A 19,503-nucleotide genomic window follows, 5' to 3' on the forward strand; every position below is an offset into this window, starting at 1 on the left:
CGCTTGGTCTGTCTTTTTTCCATTCCGGATTTGAAAGCATTGGAAAATTGGTATGGAATGGCTACCACTCGTCGACGAGTGGACTACCAGATCCTGTTGGCAGTTCGATAGCAGGTTTCTCACCTGCGTTGGCTGTTATGGTAGCAGCGCATGATACTTTGTCTGCCACTGATAGTTACTCTTGCACTGCATGTTCCTGTCGGTGGGACACTGTTCTCATTTTCGACTTTCGGCATAACCTTTTTTGTATCAAGAACATAGTCGACGATGAATATCCCACGTTAAAGAAGTAAGCTCTTGAGTTGACTCGTGGCCCTACAGATTGTCCGTCGATGATGACATCAGTGAGATTCCCTGGCGTCTTTGTGACTTTCTTTCGTGGGGGGTTTCCATCTGCAAAAGCCTCACCTATTTAGATGTTCGCCTCACTTAGTTTTCCTGAATTCGTTGGGTAAAAGAGTGGGCAGGTAGGTAGCGACATGTAGGGGAGTGACCTCGTCCAGGGTACGGTGACGGGCTGCGTCCCAAAGGTCCACTGTATCGTCTGCTGTTGTCTGGAATGAGTAGGGCTCTTGTGACGGTTGACGTTTGGCGTTGTAGAAGTCGGCGAAACCTCGTCTTCTTTCTCTGCAATAGCGTACATCGTCCTTTGTCTTCCAAACATCTGTTCTTTGGGGCGTTATGCTTGACGGGGGAGTTGGTTTTACCTTCGTTGGCCGGGTACTGGGTTGTAGTTTGATGGTTGCGGCATAGGTCCAAGTTGGCGGAGTCCATTCTTCCTGGCGCATTTGGATGCTGGTGGAGGTTGGTGCCAAAGATAGACACCGCTCTTCTTCATCATTATGTATTGCCTCCTGACGTATCTGCTGTCTGCTGCTTACTCTGTCCGACAGTTCTGTCTGCAATAAAATACTGTATCTCTTCTCTCACTGCCTGGGCGTATGATACACGCAAGGTCGATGCTCTGACAACACTTCAAGAATTCCTCTGTTGTGTCATACATTCCCACACTAGCTTGATACATGTGTTCTGCAACTCCAGCATCAAGTGTGGGATTTTCTAAGATTCTGTCATATTTGGATTTACAACACGGCATAGGGCCACAAAATGTAGGACTGTGCCGTTTCCCTATGAGTTTGGGCTGTGATCTTCGACTGTTCTTCCACTCTGTAGACTTGTCAATGATTGTGGCCAAACGTTTCCTTCAGAGCGGTCTAAAATTCATCCCATTTACTGATCTCCTGTCTGCTGTTCTCGATCCACGGCTCAGCTATGCTGTCCAAGTAAAAGTACACATTTGCCACACACGTTATATCATTCTACCCGTTGTATCTGGCGACTCGGCCGAAATAGTCAGCCATTTCGTCGGGTCCTGGTCAGAGTCTCGGGAAAACACTGATGGATGGGAGATGTGCAGCTGACTTGCTGCTGTTTTGGGATCCATTGCTCTCCTGATTAAACGGTACGTGAGAACGATGAAAGGTCATATTTCAGTTCCCGTCCGTGCAAGCGACAGCTCTTACGTTGTCTAATTCGAGGCACGGCGATGTAGCTGTTCTGAAGTACCCGTGTGTCCACCAATTAATCAGTGTCACGTCGTAGCCAGACTAAAGTCCAAATCCGGAAAAAGGTTCGTCATTAAAGTACGTTTACTACGAACACCAATCTATAGACAGAACTTAACTGTCCTCTTGGATAGAGAGTGCTGCTGTTTATACAAATATCCGATGTTCCATAATATACAAACATTATAAACACAAAAAATTACGATAACTTTCCAGAAATAATAAGTATTTAGTAAAAAAAAATTGTGGTGGTCGGGTTTGAACTGAAGACAGGCAGCACGGCAGCCTGCAACGCTAACAGCTGCAACACAGTGGAGGTAGCACATCTCGCGGAAATATAAACCACGAGATGAGAAAAAGGTGATGAAATCTGAGTTTGGATCACAGTTCTGTATGGGTGAAAATGGAGACAACAGACATGAAAGTCCTTGAAATGTGGTATTACAGGATTCTGTGCAGTATGAATGGATCGATCAAGTAAGTAATGAAGACGTACTGCAGTGAATCATCGAGAAAAAATTTATGTGGAAGAAAATAATTACAAGAAGAAATAGAAACGTTGGGCTCGTTTAGGAGACGAGTCGCTGCCAAAAGCAGGAGTTGATGGGGTGGTAGAGGGAAAGAATAGCAGGAGTAGATGTACAGGAGGCAGATTATCGATGAGAAGTCAAAGCAGCTTCACTTCCCTTTCCTTTACCTGATACCATACGGACTGCCCTCCAACAGCATGAATTACCTGAGGAACTAACTGAAGGAGTCCGGGTGCTCTATCACAACCGTAAAAGTGGAGTTCATTCTGTTATTATAGTATAAGGTAACTTTTCCGTAGCTATGGGTGTCCACCAGTGATCTGCTCATTCTCCCCTCTTCTTTAACTATAATAATGAACACGATCACCAGAGATCTTCAGAAATTAGCACTTTGGACAATACTGTATCGTGATGACGATCTACTGGTTGCTGAAGATTGTACTGACCTTCGAAGACAACTTCAAGCATGGAAGAACCGCCTTCAGCGTACCACACTACTCCTAAATACAAAAAAGGCTGAATACCTGTCAGCAGATGCAAATGATATTGGTACTATAAAGACCGACGTTATATATATGCGAATGACTAAAATCTTCAAGTAGCTTTGCTCAAAAGTAACTGATGACGGCAAATCCATTCCATAAATCACAAATTATGTTATCACTGCATAGCCTGTGGCCAATAACTGGTGGGCTTTGTGATAAAAGAAATTCTGGACCAACACACATCGAAAATATACCACTCTTGAATTCGGCTAGTTACTTGTACTATGCAGAATGTTGACTCGCAACAAAAGAAACAGAGCAACGACTAGCTGTAATGGAAACTTAAATGTTTTGGTGAACCTATGGCCTGTCCCTTTATGGCCATGGGACCATTGACGTAATTCGCAGACGGCCGATGTGTCACCTATCGTTGAGATGACGAATGAAAGCTGTGCTCGGTGGCATGTGTGGTAATGTCAACAATCGACACTCGCAGCAAGAGGTGTGTGCCTCGGGAGCTATTAGTAAGTTACCGCCGTTCAGTGAGTTCAGAGTACTGTTGTCATAATGGCGGGTCGAATAGTTTTTGTTGTGCACCAAGCCTACAGCTCATGACAGTGTTCGCTGTACTTACTTAAGATATAGTACTGTCTTCGAAATTTAATGATTGTAAACATTGCAGTTATTCATACCCTTCTGTGGGGTGGACTTGGCAGACCACTGTTACCTCGCAGCACAGTTGTTATTTGTGTGAGATGTACTTGAAACAAATTTTCCACCACGTATGAAACAACCACACACAATTGTAAACTGCCACAGAAGGGGCGATCCATGAAAGTTAAGCTGTTCCTTTAATTAATAAAATGTTCGTGCTTCAATTGTGTACGCTATTTCGTGAGAGAGGCGAAATAGCTTCAGATTTCAAGAGGAATGAAGTAATTCCAACGCCATAGAAAGAAGTTGCTGACAGGCCTGAAAATTAACGCACTATCAGTTAAGTAAGTCATGGATGCAAAATACCAACAATAATTCTTTAAAAAGAATGGAAAAATTGGTAGAAGCTAACCGCGAGGAACATCAGTGTGCATTCCTGAGAAATGCAGGAACACGTGACGCGATAACGATCCTATGACTTCTCTTAGAAGATAGGTTAAGGAAAGACAAACCTATGTTTATAACATTCGTAGCCTCAGAGAAAGCTCTTGACTATGTTGACTGGAATACTGTCTTTGAAATTTTTAAGGTAGCAGGGGTGAAACACAGGGAGCGAAAACCTATTTACAACTTCTGCAGAAATCACACTGCACTTACGAGAAGCGCCACATGGCAGTTGTGAGAATCGAGGAATATGAAAAGGAAGCAGTGGTTGAGAAGTGAGTGAGATAGGATTATAGCTATCCCCGCTGTTACTCAATCTGTACATTGAACAAGCAATAAAGGAAACCAACAAAAAACTTGGAGTATTAATTAAAGTTCCGTGAGAAGAAGTAAAGACGTTGAGATTTTCCGATGATATTGTAATTGTGTGAGAAACAGCAAACGAGCAGTTGAAGGGAGTGCACAGTGTCTTGAAAGGAAGATATAAGACGAACGTTAACAAAGAAAAACAAGGATTATGGAATGTAGTCGAATTAAAGCAGGTGATGCTAAAGGAATTAGATTAGGAAACGAGACACTTAAAGTAGTAGCTGAGTTTTGCTATTTGGGCAGCAAAATAACTGACGATGAACGAAGCAGAGCAGATATAAATGTAGATTGGCATCGGGAAGATAAGCATTTCTGAATAAGAGAAACTTGTAAACATTGAATAAATAAATTTAAGTGTTAGGAAGTAATTTTTTAAGGTATTTATATGGAGTGGATCCATGTATGTAAGTGAAACGTGGACGATATGCAGTTTAGACAAATAAACAATAGAAGATTTAGAAATTTGGTGCTACAGAAGAATGTTGAAGATTAGATGAGTTGAGCATTTAAGTAATGATGAGGTATTGAATAAACCGATGAGACAAGAAATTTGTGGCACAACTAGACCAAAAGAAGTGATCGGTTGATAAGACACATTCTGAGACATTAAGGGGTCTCTAGTTTAGTAATGGAGGGAAGTATTGGCTGTAAAAAATTGTAGAAGGAGACCAGGAGATGAATAGAGTAAGCAGATTCAGAAGGATGTCTTTTGCAATAGACATTCAGAGATGAAGAGGTACACACAGGATAGATGGCATGGAGAGGTACATGAAACTAGTCTTCCGAGTGAAGGCCACAGCAACAACGCATTTTTCGATCCATAGCTGGTACACAACTGTATGGACACGTACTCCGAGCAGATCAAGACACGATTGAAAAATGGGAGGTGGTAAAAGAACGAGGCAATGTTGGCTGGATACCCTCCATGTGGACATCAAGACAGTGGGTCTCCGACTTGACCAAGCACAAAACCTCCCCAAGTGGAGACATAAAGCCAAAAGCGGCGATCTCCGATACATCGCGGAATAAGTGCCGAGGAAGAGGATGAGGAAGGAGACGAGGAGGAAGAAGAAGTCTAGTTTACAAGCAACAGAAATGAGGTGCTGTTTATAATCAACAGTAGCTGCTCTTCCTTCACCGCTTAGGCTACAAATATTCTAGGAATACCGGGAATTATAAGTCGTCTATAGCCCGATATACTTGCTATCGCTGAAGATTATAAATTTTGAATACTCGTAATAGAGAAATGTGTTAATAAATCCATATTGTCAAACTATGATGGGCTGAGGTTGAAAATGCGTTGAAGCATGCTAAACCTACCGATGAAATGCTCATTGCATAAATTAATCTACCAGTGATGTGAAACTTGCTTTTTATACTAGTCTCGGTTTTGTGCCAGAGACCGTGCCCATATTCTGCAACTGCACACGTGTGGGTGTTTGCGTGAACGCTCTTCGGATGATACATGCTGACTGACACGGTGTTTGATTCTAGTATTAAGCTTAGGCTAGCTATGAGTACTTCTAATTCTAACTATTGTAGCCGCTACTAGATCAGGCAAGATCCAGGCGGATGGCACAGATAGTTACCTGAAGTCACGCATTGTAGCCCGAGACTTGAAGCGACGCAAGCGCTCAGTGGCGGAGCAGTCGCAGTGCATGGCGCACAGAACCAGCGACGACGCAATCGTGATGATCAGTGGTATGGCCAGGTAGTTGATAATGATGGACACATGGTGCTCGCGCTCGTACAGCGGGATGACCTGTGACTTGTTGACCCTGGAGAAGTAGCAGGGGTAGGTGGCGCCCTCGGTGCCGTAGCTTGCGGTGAAGTTGTCACACACCACCTCCGGCGGATAGCCGCAGCCCTTGATGTTGACGAGCAGCACAGCCTCCCGCTCGCACACGACGGGCCCGGCCGCAAGCACGGCGGCAGCCTCGCTCTCATTCTCTCCCTTGTACTCGTACAGGGGTCGCTTGTAGTTCACATACAGGTGAGTGCAGGAGTACACGTCGCTGGTGCACCCCTCGCGGCATGAGCTCCAAGTGCAGTTGTACAGCCCAGTCAGGTCCTCCCGCCTGCAAACACACAATACACCCCGTCTTCAGTACAAACAGTAGTTTTCAATTTTATTTATAGACATTGGCAAAGAAATACATTACTGTGCAAGTACACTATTGATGACAAATTACTGTAAACAGTATCGCAGAATTTTGTACATGGCTGCACGTTCAGAGACCGTGAATAGTTATAATTGAAAGAAAACAGCCCTCGGTCACTATTTTTAACAAATTAACCGGGTTTCGACACTGCTAGGAGTGTCTTCCTCAGAATGTAAATCAAAGAATTGTCTACAGGGTGGTACATAAAGGTACGGCCAAACTTTCAGGAGACATTCCTCACACACAAATAAAGAAAAGATGTTATGTGGACATGTGTCCGGAAACGCTTAATTTGCATGTTAGAGCTCATTTTAGTTTCGTCAGTATGTACTGTACTTCCTCGATTCACCGCCGGTTGGCCCAATTGAAGTAAGGTAATGTTGACTTCGGTGCTTGTGTTGACATGCGACTCATTGCTCTACAGTACTAGCATCAAGCACATCAGTACGTAGTATCAACAGGTTAGTGTTCATCACGAACGTGGTTTTGCAGTCAGTGCAATGTTTACAAATTCGGAGTTGGCAGATGCCCATTTGATGTATGGATTAGCACGGGGCAATAGCCGTGGCGCGGTACGTTTGTATCGAGACAGATTTCCAGAACGTAGGTGTCCCGACAGGAAGACGTTCGAAGCAATTGATCAGCGTCTTAGGGAGCACGGAACATTCCAGCCTATGACTCGCGACTGGGGAAGACCTAGAACGACGAGGACAGCTGCAATGGACGAGGCAATTCTTCGTGCAGTTGACGATAACCCTAATGTCAGCGTCAGAGAAGTTGTTGCTGTACAAGGTAACGTTGACCACGTCACTGTATGGAGAGTGCTACGGGAGAACCAGTTGTTTCCGTACCATGTACAGCGTGTGCAGGCGCTATCAGCAGCTGATTGGCCTCCACGGGTACACTTCTGCGAATGGTTCATCCAACAATGTGTCAGTCCTCATTTCAGTGCAAATGTTCTCTTTACGGTTGAGGCTTCATTCCAACGTGATCAAATTGCATATTTTCACAATCAACATGTGTGGGCTGACGAGAATCCGCACGCAATTGTGCAATCACGTCATCAACACAGATTTTCTGTGAACGTTTGCGCAGGCATTGTTGGTGATGTCTTGATTGGGCCCCATGTTCTTCCACCTACGCTCAATGGAGCACGTTATCATGATTTCATACGGGATACTCTACCTGTGCTGCTAGAACATGTGCCTTTACAAGTACGACACAACATGTGGTTCACGCACGATGGAGCTCCTGCACATTTCAGTCGAAGTGTTCGTACGCTTCTCAACAACAGATTCGCTGACCGATGGATTGGTAGAGGCGGACCAATTCCATGGACTCCACGCTCTCCTGATCTCAACCCTCTTGACTTTCATTTATGGGGGCATTTGAAAGCTCTTCTCTACGCAACCCCGGTACCAAATGTAGAGACTCTTCGTGCTCGTATTGTGGACGGCTGTGATACAATACGCCATTCTCCAGGGCTGCATCAGCGCATCAGGGATTCCATGCGACGGAGGGTGGATGCATGTATCCTCGCTAACGGAGGACATTTTGAACATTTCCTGTAACAAAGTGTTTGAAGTCACGCTGGTACGTTCTGGTGCTGTGTGTTTCCATTCCATGATTTAAGTGATTTGAAGAGAAGTAATAAAATGAGCTCTAACATGGAAAGTGTTTCTGGACACATGTCCACATAACATATTTTCTTTCTTTGTGTGTGAGGAATGTTTCCTGAAAGTTTGGCCGTACCTTTTTGTAACACCTTGTATAACATGGTCACAGAATTATGACTAAAAATTTATGATATAGAGTATAAGTACAGAATCATCGTGAAAGATTGGCATTACTTATATGTCATTTATAAAATGCCCTTTGGGAATATTTATTATTTTACAAATGACATATAAGTACTGCCAATCTTTCACGATGATTCTGTACTTATACTCTGTATCATACGTATTTAATCATAATTCTGTGACCATGTTATAGACCATTCTTTGATTTAAATTCTGAGGAAGACACTCCTAGCAGTGTCGAAACCCGGTTAATTCGTTAAAAATAGTGACCGAGTGCTGTTTTCTTTCAATTATAAACAGTATCTACCGTAAAATATGCAGAGAGACCTGAAGTGGAATGACTACATGAAACTGATAGCAAGAAAAGCAGATGCCAGACAGATTCATAGTAAGAATCCTAAGGGAATGTAATCCATCCACGAAAGAAATGGATTACAAGGTACTTGTTATACCGATTCTTGAGTATTGTTAATTAATCTGGGACCGTTACCAGACATTACTGATAAGAGATAGAGAAGATCCGTGAAGGGCAGTGCATTTCATCACGGGAGTGTTTGCTCGGCACGACAGCGTTACTGACAAGCTCAACAAACTCCAGTGGCAGACGATCAAGAGAGGCGTTATGCATCACGGAGAGGTTTTCTATTGAAATTTCGAGAGAATACTTTCCGGAAGAGCCGGACAACACATTACTCCCTCCTACATATATCTCGCGAAATGACCACGACGAGAAAATTAGAAAAATTAAAGTTAATACGTAAGTTTACAGACTATCACTCTTCTCACGCGCCATTCGCGAGTGGAACAGGGAATGGAGAATCAGTTAGTCGTACCAGAGGTACCCTCCACCGCCCCACACACTGTCAGATAACTTGCGGAGTACAGATATTGATGTGCATGTACGTGTGGACTACTCGTGGTGGGTGCACGTCATCGTACCTGCGTGTAAAAAGGAAATGTGCATTTGGCAGCCAGCCGAAGTGGCCGTGCGGTTAAAGGTGCTGCAGTCTGGAACCGCAAGACCGCTACGGTCGCAGGTTCGAATCCTGCCTCGGGCATGGATGTTTGTGATGTCCTTAGGTTGGTTAGGTTTAACTAGTTCTAAGTTCTAGGGGACTAATGACCGCAGCAGTTGAGTCCCATAGTGCTCAGAGCCATTTGAACCATTTTTTGCATTTGGCAGTATTGGCCGAGAGACTGCATTTGGGCCGCGCGAGATTAGCCGAGCGGTCTAGGGCGCTGCAGTCATGGACTGTGCGGCTGGTCCCGGCGGAGGTTCGAGTCCTCCCTCGAGCATTGGTGTGTGTGTTTGTCCTTAGGATAATTTAGGTTAAATAGTGTGTAAGCCTAGGGACTGATGATATTAGCAGTTAAGCCCCATAAGATTTCACACACATTTGAACAATTTTTAGACTGCATCTGGGATGTTCGAACACCTAGCGCGTGCCTTTTTATTTGACGGCACTTCGGCGACTTGCGCGTCGATGATGATGAAATGATAATGACAACACACACACTGAGTCCCGAGCGGAGAAAGTGCCCAACGCGGCCAGGAAACGAACCCATGGCGCTATGATCGAGAGCCAGCAACGTGAACTACCTCGAACTGCCGATGTGCCTGAGTCTAAATAAGCCGCCAACTGTCACAAGTGGGCCAGTTGACTACGTCGAATATACAGCTCTAAAATCCTACAAGGCATGGATGCGTAGAGACAAGTGAATGAAGCGTCGTATGCCAACATCGGAATTTACGTGGGGACTTCGGAAAGTAACACATTGCTATGATTAGTCAAGCAACTCCTATTGGATGCTGCACAACTTTTCAAAGTGACACAGATACATGACACCATATTTCTATTTGGTCACCAAGTGTCCGTGATTAATCGTAGTAACGAATTATTTATGACGAATTTCGTTAGAGAACATATGTATTGTGATGGTTCAGTTAAAATTCCTAACTCCTTGAAGAGGTCCCTACATGACAACCGAGGGTGATCACCTCATATTATTCTTACTGCTCGCTTTTGAGCAATCAATATTTCCTGTTCAAATGATGAGGAGATTCAGAAAATTATTTGATAAAGTGCTACTGAGCGTAAATGTGCAAGATAAGCCAGAAGGCAGATAAATATTTCCAGTACTAGCAATTATACGAAGAGCAAAATTAGCTGAACTTAATTGTTTGAAAAGCTCAGTAATACGTTTCTTCCACTTCAAGTTCTCATCAACACATATATTCAAACTTTTGGATATTCTGCCCTATTTGCTGTCTCCTGTTCATGTGCTTCATTAATTTTCGGTATTATTATTTATAGAACAGAATTTGGCCTAGTGTATTTTCTGAAAATTTAGAACTACGTCTGCAGGAAACCCGAAACATTCCCTCGCTTCTGTCAATGCGCCACTCTTTTTGCGCAGTGCTCTTAGTGTGGGACGACATGTGTAACTTACTTTTTGAAGTCAGTACATGATTTACTCTCGCAACGCTCACTCATGTTAGGGTAATGGCTTTTGTTGGTTTTGAGCTGATGCTGACATTATGTAGCGATTATGTTTCACTTAGGATGTGATGAACCTTTTTTAAAAATTTTGTTTTCATGGCAAATAATTGTGGAAGATAGTGGCACATAGACCACTCTTTGTTATAATGTCAGTGGGATGCCCAAATGGGGGAATGTTTCGGGAACCCGCTTGCAGTGGGGGGCAGTGAGTAAGACAATTTGAAATCTGAAAGTAAACGTGTAAAGAGATTATAAAAACTGCTTAGAAGAATCGAAGTAAGAAGCAAATTAAAAAGAGATTGTTAAATTATGCGTATTATATGTATTTAAAGAGGATTACAATAATATCGAAAAATACCTGTTGAAAGTCAAAGTGTAGAAGCAATCCAGGGTCGGTGGAAGGAACAGTCATCAGCCGAAGGGCCATATTGCACAATATACGGAAGCGCGAGCAGGGTGTCTCGAGAGAAGAGGCTGGACCGTGGTGACTGTGAGACGAGTCACCTCGTCTGGGGGTGATATAGCATCGTGGCATAAACTTTATTAGTTGTATAGACAATTGATGTGAGAGTGATTCAACGATAGTAATTCACGAAAGTGCATGTCAAAAAAAATGTTTATAAAACTGGTGGGAATTGGTAAAAGAAGGAGAATGATCAATAAGTTGGGTATGTATGCTCTGACGTGGTGTGGCAAACGACAGATCAGAGACCTATTACGTAGCATCTAAAACCGATATTCTAAAACTGAAGTGTTACGCTTTTGCGGGTACAGGAGAATAATACTGAATTCGTGCATCGACGGAACTATCCTATCGAGGACAGGGCTTATGTCTTTATTACTGTAACCATGTACCTGAACGCAGCCGTGTTACTTCGCAAAAAATTACACGAAGGCATTTGATGGAAACAAGCCACTTCGTTTGTCACATCGATCTACGGATGTTGTTTCCGTATTGGTGGTGAACTGTACAAGAGAAGCAATGTACACTGCCGTGAAAAACATTAGTACAACTTCTTAGAGCTTTCCATTTCACTAAAAATCTATCGTTGCAACAATGCATATGAAGTATATGAAATAGTTACATTCACAGATCAATAGCACAAGCGATTCTGTGGTACCAGGTATCGACCCATGATGATACACCCATATCAGTATGTAGTGAAGACTCCACAGGCGGCAATGCAGGTGCTGTCTCATCCAATCGATCGTACAGATATCGAATACTGTCCTGGGATCGTGCTGGCCAGGGAAGTTACTGCACGTCTTGAAGAGCACTTGTTTCTCGGGCAACGTGTGGGTGAGCGTTATACTACACTACTTGCAATTAAAATTGCTACACCACCAAGATGACGTGCTACAGACTGGAAGAAGATGCTGTGATATGCAAATGATTAGCTTTTCAGAGCATTCATATAAGGTTGGAGCCGGTGGCGACACCTACAACGTGCTGACATGAGGAAAGTTTCCAACCGATTTCTCATACACAAACAGCAGTTGACCGGGGTTGCCTGGTAGAATGTTGTTCTGATGCCCCGTGTAAGGACGAGAAATGCGTACCATCACATTTCCGGCTTTGATAAAGGTCGGATTGTAGCCTATCGCGATTGCGGTTTATCGTATCGAGACATTGCTGCTCGCATTGGTCGAGATCCAATGACTGTTAGCAGAATATGGAATCGGTGGGTTCAGGAGGGTAATACGGAACACCGTGCTGGATCCCAACGGCCTCGTATCAATAGCAGTCGACATTACAGGCATTTTTTCCGCGTGGCTGTAACGGATCGCGCAGCCACGTCTCGATCCCTGATTCAACAGATGGGGACGTTTGCAAGTCAACAACCATCTGCACGAACCGTTCGACGACGTTTGCAGCACCATGGGCTATCAGCTGCGGTTACCCTTGACGCTGCATTACAAACAGCAGCGCCTGCGATGGTGTACTCAGCGACGAACCTGGGTGCACGAATGGCAAAACGTCATTTTTTCGGATGAATCCAGGTTATGTTTACAGCATAATGATGGTCGCATCCGTGTTTGGCGACATAGCGGTGAACGCGCATTGGAAGCGTGTATTCGTCATCGCCATACTGGCGTATCACCCGGCGTGATGGTACGGGGTGCCATTGGTTACACGTCTCGGTCACCTCTTGTTCGCACTGGCAGCACTTTGAACTGTGGACGTTACATTTCGGATGTGTTACGTCCCGTGGCTCTACCCTTCATTCGATCCCTGCGAAACCCTACATTTCAGCAGGATAATGCACGACCGCATGTTGCAGGTTCTGTACGGGCCTTTCTGGACACAGAAAATGTTCGACTGCTGCCCTGGCCAGCACATTCCCCAGATCTCTCACCAATTGAAAACGTCTGGTCAATGGTGGCCGAGCAACTGGCTCGTCACAATATACCAGTCACTACTCTTGATGAACTGTGGTAACGTGTTGAAGCTGCATGGGCAGCTGTACCTGTACACGCCATCCAAGCTCTGCTTGACCCAATTCCCAGGAGTATCAAGGCCGTTATTACGGCCAGAGGTGGTTGTTCTGGGTAATGATTTCTCAGGATCTATGCACCCAAATCGCGTGAAAATGTAGTCACATGTCAGTTGTAGTATAATATATTTGTCCAATGAATACCCTTGGACGAATGCACTCTACAATACAGCAAGCACAAGTGACCACCATTTGCCTGCAGGTAGGATCTGCTTTCATCGCTGAAGACTACGGCGCGCCATTCCATATTCCAAGTGATCCGCTGACAACACCAGTCGGGTCGTACACGTCGACATTGTCGCATGAGTAGAAGACGGGCTGTAAGTGTGCGTGCCTGTAGTCTCATTGCTAAAAATCGGTTCATAATTCCTCCTGTTGACACGTCTGCGATAACAAGCCCTTTTATCTGTGGTGTAGTAGCTGTAGGATCCGCCACTGCTGCCATTACAATACGACGATCCTGGCGAGCGTCTGCGCTGCGGGGACGTCCAGAACATCGTCTACAGGTGTGAGAAGGTTCACGTGACTACTGATACCACCATCGTTACACAACTGACGCAGCACGTCCAACTTGTGCGGCAGTTCTCCAAAAGAATTATCCTGCCACTCGTAAGGCCACAATTCGATCCCTTTCAAACTTGTTCAGTTGGCTGTAGGACGCACGAGTGCCTCTCCGTGGCATGGTTGCCTGCATGCTTCACATATCTGCACCACACTAATCCTTCTAGCTGTGAGCATTACCTGGTAAAGGTTAGACGCACTCTGCTTACTATGCCACTATGCCATCTGTTCGCGGACGACGTTGAAACCGCCGTCGTCGAATCAAAATCGACGTCCTCTTTCCAGGTGTACTATATTCTTCCGGCAGTGCACTAAAGTTAAGACGCTGAATCCATTCTTTACTTGCCACAAACTTTGCTCCCGCGTCACTGAGAATAGCCAGCTGTTGAAGTCAGAACATAAGGATTCTGAGTTATGCCACTATGCGCAACTGTCGATACCGAGAAGACGTCATCTACGAGATCATGTAGAAGTGAGTAGCATCCAAATGACGGTCCAGCGCCTAGTGAAATGGCTCAAATGGCTCTGAGCACTATGCGACTTAACTTCTGTAGTCATCAGTCGCCTAGAACTTAGAACTAATTAAACTTAACTAACCTAAAGACATCACACACATCCATGCCCGAGGCAGGATTCGAACCTGCGACCGTAGCGGTCACGCGGTTCCAGACTGAAGCGCTTAGAACCGCACGGCCACACCGGCCGGTGCGCCTAGTGAGCCCATACCTAATATATCGGTTCCTTACGAATGAAACATGTATTTTAATAGACTGGAATAACAACAAATACCATTCCAAAACATGAAATATAGTAAGCCGTAATTTGAAAACAGTAATTCAGGTTTCGTTCTAAAAGATAACAATCGCTTTTAACTTTTTTTTTTGAACCTTCTGAACAGAGGAGCACTTTGTACTTTACTGTGGCATAGCAGTCGCAGTATAAATGCATGTATATGGGCCCGAAGTTACAGAGGTTAGAGTCAATCTTTCAGCAATGTTACTCCTCTGGTCAACGCACACAGTTGACAGAGCGTTGTGATAATACTATTCCATCTAGGTACGAGGGATTATTGACTTTTGATAGTCAAACGCTTAGCGGTTAAGGAGTGACCGCAAACTGTGAAGAAGTTCCGAGCCTCGGAAAAAAAAAATACGACGTAGGCCAGCGGCGCGTGTGGGGAGGCAGTGAAGTGAAAGTAAGAGCTCGCTATAAAACTAAACCGAGCGACACATCTGCAATGGGACAGCCAGGCAGTCGGTCAGAAGCAAAAGCGCTGACGTCTAACACTGCGTCGTATAATCCTGCAAAATAAAATTAGCTTACGAACACAAATCGAACACTTAATCAATACCGTTCGTATTATAACATACGCCAGTTAGTTAGCAACACGGTCCAAGCTGATTACACGCTAATGTTAAGTGTGCCGCCCTCTCAGCTAATAATTATTTGTAATAAATAAAGTCCGATTAGCTAAAATAAAAAGCATAAGCTGAGAGCGCCACCGCAATCAGTTTCAAATGGAATGAATGCTTAATCTTTTAATACCGGTTATGTGACGGACATCGTCACAGAATTGATAAATACCGAAATTGTGCTTTATGATGTAACACTTCACATTTCCACGAGTTACTGGTCGTAGCTATGTGTATTCATATTTGATTTTATATTCCATCACACAACAAATTAATGAGGACTTTCAGCTCGAAAAAAATTTATGCTTTCGCAGTACCGGAGGAAATATCGCAACAGTGTCTGTCAGCGGATATAATACAGTTTCTTTTGATGTAAAAGAAGTGCTACTGCTTGACTTCGTTCATAGGTGAATAACAGTATACCATATATTTGTAGGTGTTTCACGCTCAACTGCTTGCAGATTTAGTAGAATTCATTTACTCCTGTTTTATGGATTTCACGAGCAGATACGACTTTACGTACATCCGCAGCTGCATACACACATTGCAGGCCACCGTGTGGCTCCTATCAATACTACCCTTTACTCTCCCGTTCCCCTCCCAGACGGAGCGAGGGAGAAACAGCCGTAATTTCTCTTAACTTGTTTCCGCACTTCTTACGCGAATATTACGTTGGTGGCAGTAGAACTGTTCTGCAGTCAGCTTCAAATTACGGTTTTCTAAATTTTCTCAATAGTGTCTAACGAAATAACGTCGTCTTCTCTCCAGGGATTCCCACTTCGGTTCATGAAGCATCTATGACATACTTGCATCCTGATCAAACCTATCGGTAACAAATCTAACACGACTCCTTTGAATTGCCTTGATGCCCTTTAATCCGATCTGATGTACTCGACAATGGGTCGCACTAGTGAACTATTTCTTGACTCCATTGTAGATGAATTACACTTTTCTAAAATTCTTGCAATCAACCGAAGTTGACCATTCGCTTTCCCTACTAGCGTCCTTACATGCTCGTTCCATTTCATATCGCTCTCTTAACGTTACCTCTAGCTATTAAACTGATATTGCCGGCCGCGGTGGTCTAGCGGTTCTGGCGCTGCAGTCCGGAACCGCGGGACTGCTACGGTCGCAGGTTCGAATCCTGCCTCGGGCATGGGTGTGTGTGATGTCCTTAGGATAGTTAGGTTTAAGTAGTTCTAAGTTCTAGGGGACTGATGAACACAGCTGTTAAGTCCCATAGTGCTCAGAGCCATTTGAACCATTTATTAAACAGATACGACTGTGTCAACCAGCAAACTACTAACGCTGTATTCGGATATTACAGGATTGCTTCCCCTATTCATCTTCATTAGCGTACGTTTCTCCACATTTAGAGCACGCTTTCCGTGCACTACAGCATCATCAGAAACAGCCGCAGATTGCTGTTCACCCTGTCCGTCATATTATTTATGTATATAGGGAATAAGAGCAGTCCTACCACACTTCGCTTGGGAACTCCTCACGATACCATTGTCTCTGATGAGCACTCACCGTCGAGGACAACTTACTTGGTTCTATAACGTAAGAAATCTTTGAGCCACTCTTATATCTGGAAACCTATTCCATATGCTTGTATCTACGTAAATACTCTGCAGTATGGTACCGTGTCAAACGCTTTCCGGAATCCTAGGAAAATGGGAACTTCATGTTGCCTTCATCCATGGTTCGTAGGATCTCATATGAGAAAAGGGCAAACTGAGTTCTACATGAGTGATGCTTTCTAAGTCCGCGCTGATTTGTGGACAGAAGCTTTTCCATCTCAAGATTATTTATTATACTCTGACTCATAATATTTTCAGGAATCCTGCAGCAAACCGATGTTAAGGATATGGATCTGTAATTATTCGGATCCGTTCTTTTACCGTTTTTATATAAGGGAGTCACCTGTACTTTTTTCCAGTCGCTTGGGACTTTTCACTGGAGGAGAGATTCGTGATAAATGAAAGCTACGTAAGTGGCGAATGCCGCTGCGTATTCTCTGCAAAACCGAGCTGGTCATCCATCCACATATGGCGACTTACTTGTTTTCAGCTCTCTCAGGGAGCCTATCACTATTTCCTCCGTATGGGAGTCCATGCGACCGTCAAACGAAGGTATGCTTGTAAAATATTCCTGCTTGAAGATTTCTTAAACGTAAAATTTAACTATTCACCTTTCCACAGGCCACAGGTAAGCGTTTCATCTCCAGTGTTATACAGTAAGAAGCACTAACGTATACGGTGTACTATATATTTCTTGAAAATAGCACATTTCCGATTCCCTGCTTCATTGTAATTAACTGAATCATTGTACGATCAAAGAAAGCTGAAACCAGCAAATCAAATTAAAAATTTATCATTGTTTCTTTTGTTAAAAAAAATATGCAAACAATCGCTTCATGTTCGCATCTGTTTAGTTACGGATCAGTTCAGCGTTTATCGTCAAAAATGTACATTGATTTTATGCTTTGTTTTATATGAGTAAGCCAGAATCTCTTTTGTCAAAGTTCTATTACTCATTCGAAAATAGTGAAGGAAGGAAGGAATTTAGTGCTTAACATACATCGAAGTCGTGGTAATTAAAGATGGAGCGGAAGCATGGGTTTGAGAATGGAAAAGCAAATATGTCATCTTATTTTCGAAGGCACCGTCCCGACATTCACCACTGTAGATTTAGGGAAATACTGGACAATGTAGGTGATAGGACGAGGATTTTAGCCCATATCCTCCTCAGCTCGCATCCAGTGCTTCCTGTTGCAATACTCTTGTACTCCGCAAGAAACCGTACAGTGTCTGAGAGAAGGTACTGATTGTGCTATTGTACGCCTCTGAATTTATCAAATTTTACTGCGGCTCTCAAATTTTTGTGAATAAGATTCTCTGCGCTAAACTACATATTTCTTATAATGTCTCCCTCTGCACTTTGTTAAGCACTTCTGAGACAGTTCTATGCTGATGAAACAAACCCATGACGAATTGTGTAGCTCTTTATGCAATCTAACTTCCGTTAATCAAATTGAGTAATGATGCCAGACTAATGAAACAGTACTAAAGAATTGGTTCGACGAGCATTTTCTAAGTGGTCTCCGTCGTTCCTTAATTGAATTTTCTTATGACTGCTCCATTAAAACTGAGTTTGTCATATGCCTTCCCCACTGATAGATTTATGTCGTTGGTCAACTGCAGGATGTGCAAAATAAAAGTGGCCCTTACAATATTTCATGCAACTCAGGACAGGAAACCTGTCTAACACCATTTGCCCCAGCTGCGGATAGTATATAATAAGTTGAGATGTATGGTGAATTTTAAGGTCCAGTTTTATTGTGTCTACAATGTATAATTCTTTCAAAATACTTTACGGTTGAGTCTGGTTCCAGTGATCCTCGAAATGTGATAGCAAACGGCAATTCCTGATGCAGGCGAAACAGCAAGCAGATATTACCGTAAGTAAAAACCAACAAATTGTTAATGAATTGTTTTTCTATTTTAAAAATAAATCAGATTGTAAATATCTTTAATTAGAGACCACAGCTGACGCTTTACTTCGATAAAGCGAAACTCGTCTGGCTAGGAAAACACGTATTTTGCCTGAAAATAACCTCAGAAAACGTTTCCTCGTTGACCAAACTCGCAAAATGATTAAAGAAAATGTTTATCGCTTACTATATTTTCGCTGCGAATGGAGTAAACTGCTGCATCAGGCATGACGATTTAATTTACTACTTCTTTACTGCTAACATTAATCGTAACACATTTTGCGGACAGTATCCAAATACACAATTGTACCGGGTGAGAATTACTGAACCATATAAAAAATAAACGTAAATTAGTTACAAACTACGGTGTGCACACACTTCATTCAAAATGTAAGCGTCACTACAGATATTTGGATTTAGGTTATGACATGTTCGATATGCCTGCCATCCTTGGAGATGATGTGGGGAAGACAAATAACGAAATTCTGCATGTCACACTGAAGTGTCGGAACATCGATGCTGTCGATAAGCTCCTGAATGGCTCTTTTCAGCTCAGCAACGGTTTTGGGATTATTGCTGTACACCTTGTCTTTAATATAGCACCACAAAAATAGGAGTCGCATGTGTTCAGATCTGGAGAATATGGCAGCCAATCTAGGCTCATACCAGTGGCCTCTGGGTACCCCAGAGCCAGAATACGAACCCCAAAGTGCTCATCCAGCACATCAAACATTCTCCTGCTTCGATGGGGTCGAGCTCCGCCTTGCATGAACCACATCTTGTCGAAATAGGGTCACTGTCGATAATAGGAATGAAATCATCTTCCTAAACCTTCATGTACCGTTCGGTAGTCACAGCGCCATCGAGGAATATCGCACCGATTATTCCGTGACTGGACATTGCACACCGTACTGTCACAAGTTGAGGATGAAGGGACTTCTCGATCGCGAAAAGCGGGTTCTCACTCTCGCAAAGGCGCAATTTTGCTTATTGACAAACCCATCCAAATGAAAGTGGGCCTCGTCGCTAA

The 19,503-nt window shown here is 43.6% G+C and overlaps 1 protein-coding gene across 1 annotated transcript in view; it reads right to left on the reverse strand.

Annotated features, from left to right (window-relative positions):
• LOC126184035 (protein tipE) overlaps nucleotides 1–19,503 on the reverse strand; it is a 549,851-nt gene that overhangs the window by 330,745 nt on the left and 199,603 nt on the right. Inside the window, exon 2 of the mRNA XM_049926392.1 lies at nucleotides 5,637–6,125. Coding sequence (XP_049782349.1) covers nucleotides 5,637–6,125 — 489 coding nt within the window. The remainder of the gene's footprint in view (nucleotides 1–5,636; nucleotides 6,126–19,503) is intronic.

This window comes from Schistocerca cancellata, chromosome 4 (assembly GCF_023864275.1).
Source record: "Schistocerca cancellata isolate TAMUIC-IGC-003103 chromosome 4, iqSchCanc2.1, whole genome shotgun sequence".
NCBI classification, from domain to species: domain Eukaryota; kingdom Metazoa; phylum Arthropoda; class Insecta; order Orthoptera; family Acrididae; genus Schistocerca; species Schistocerca cancellata.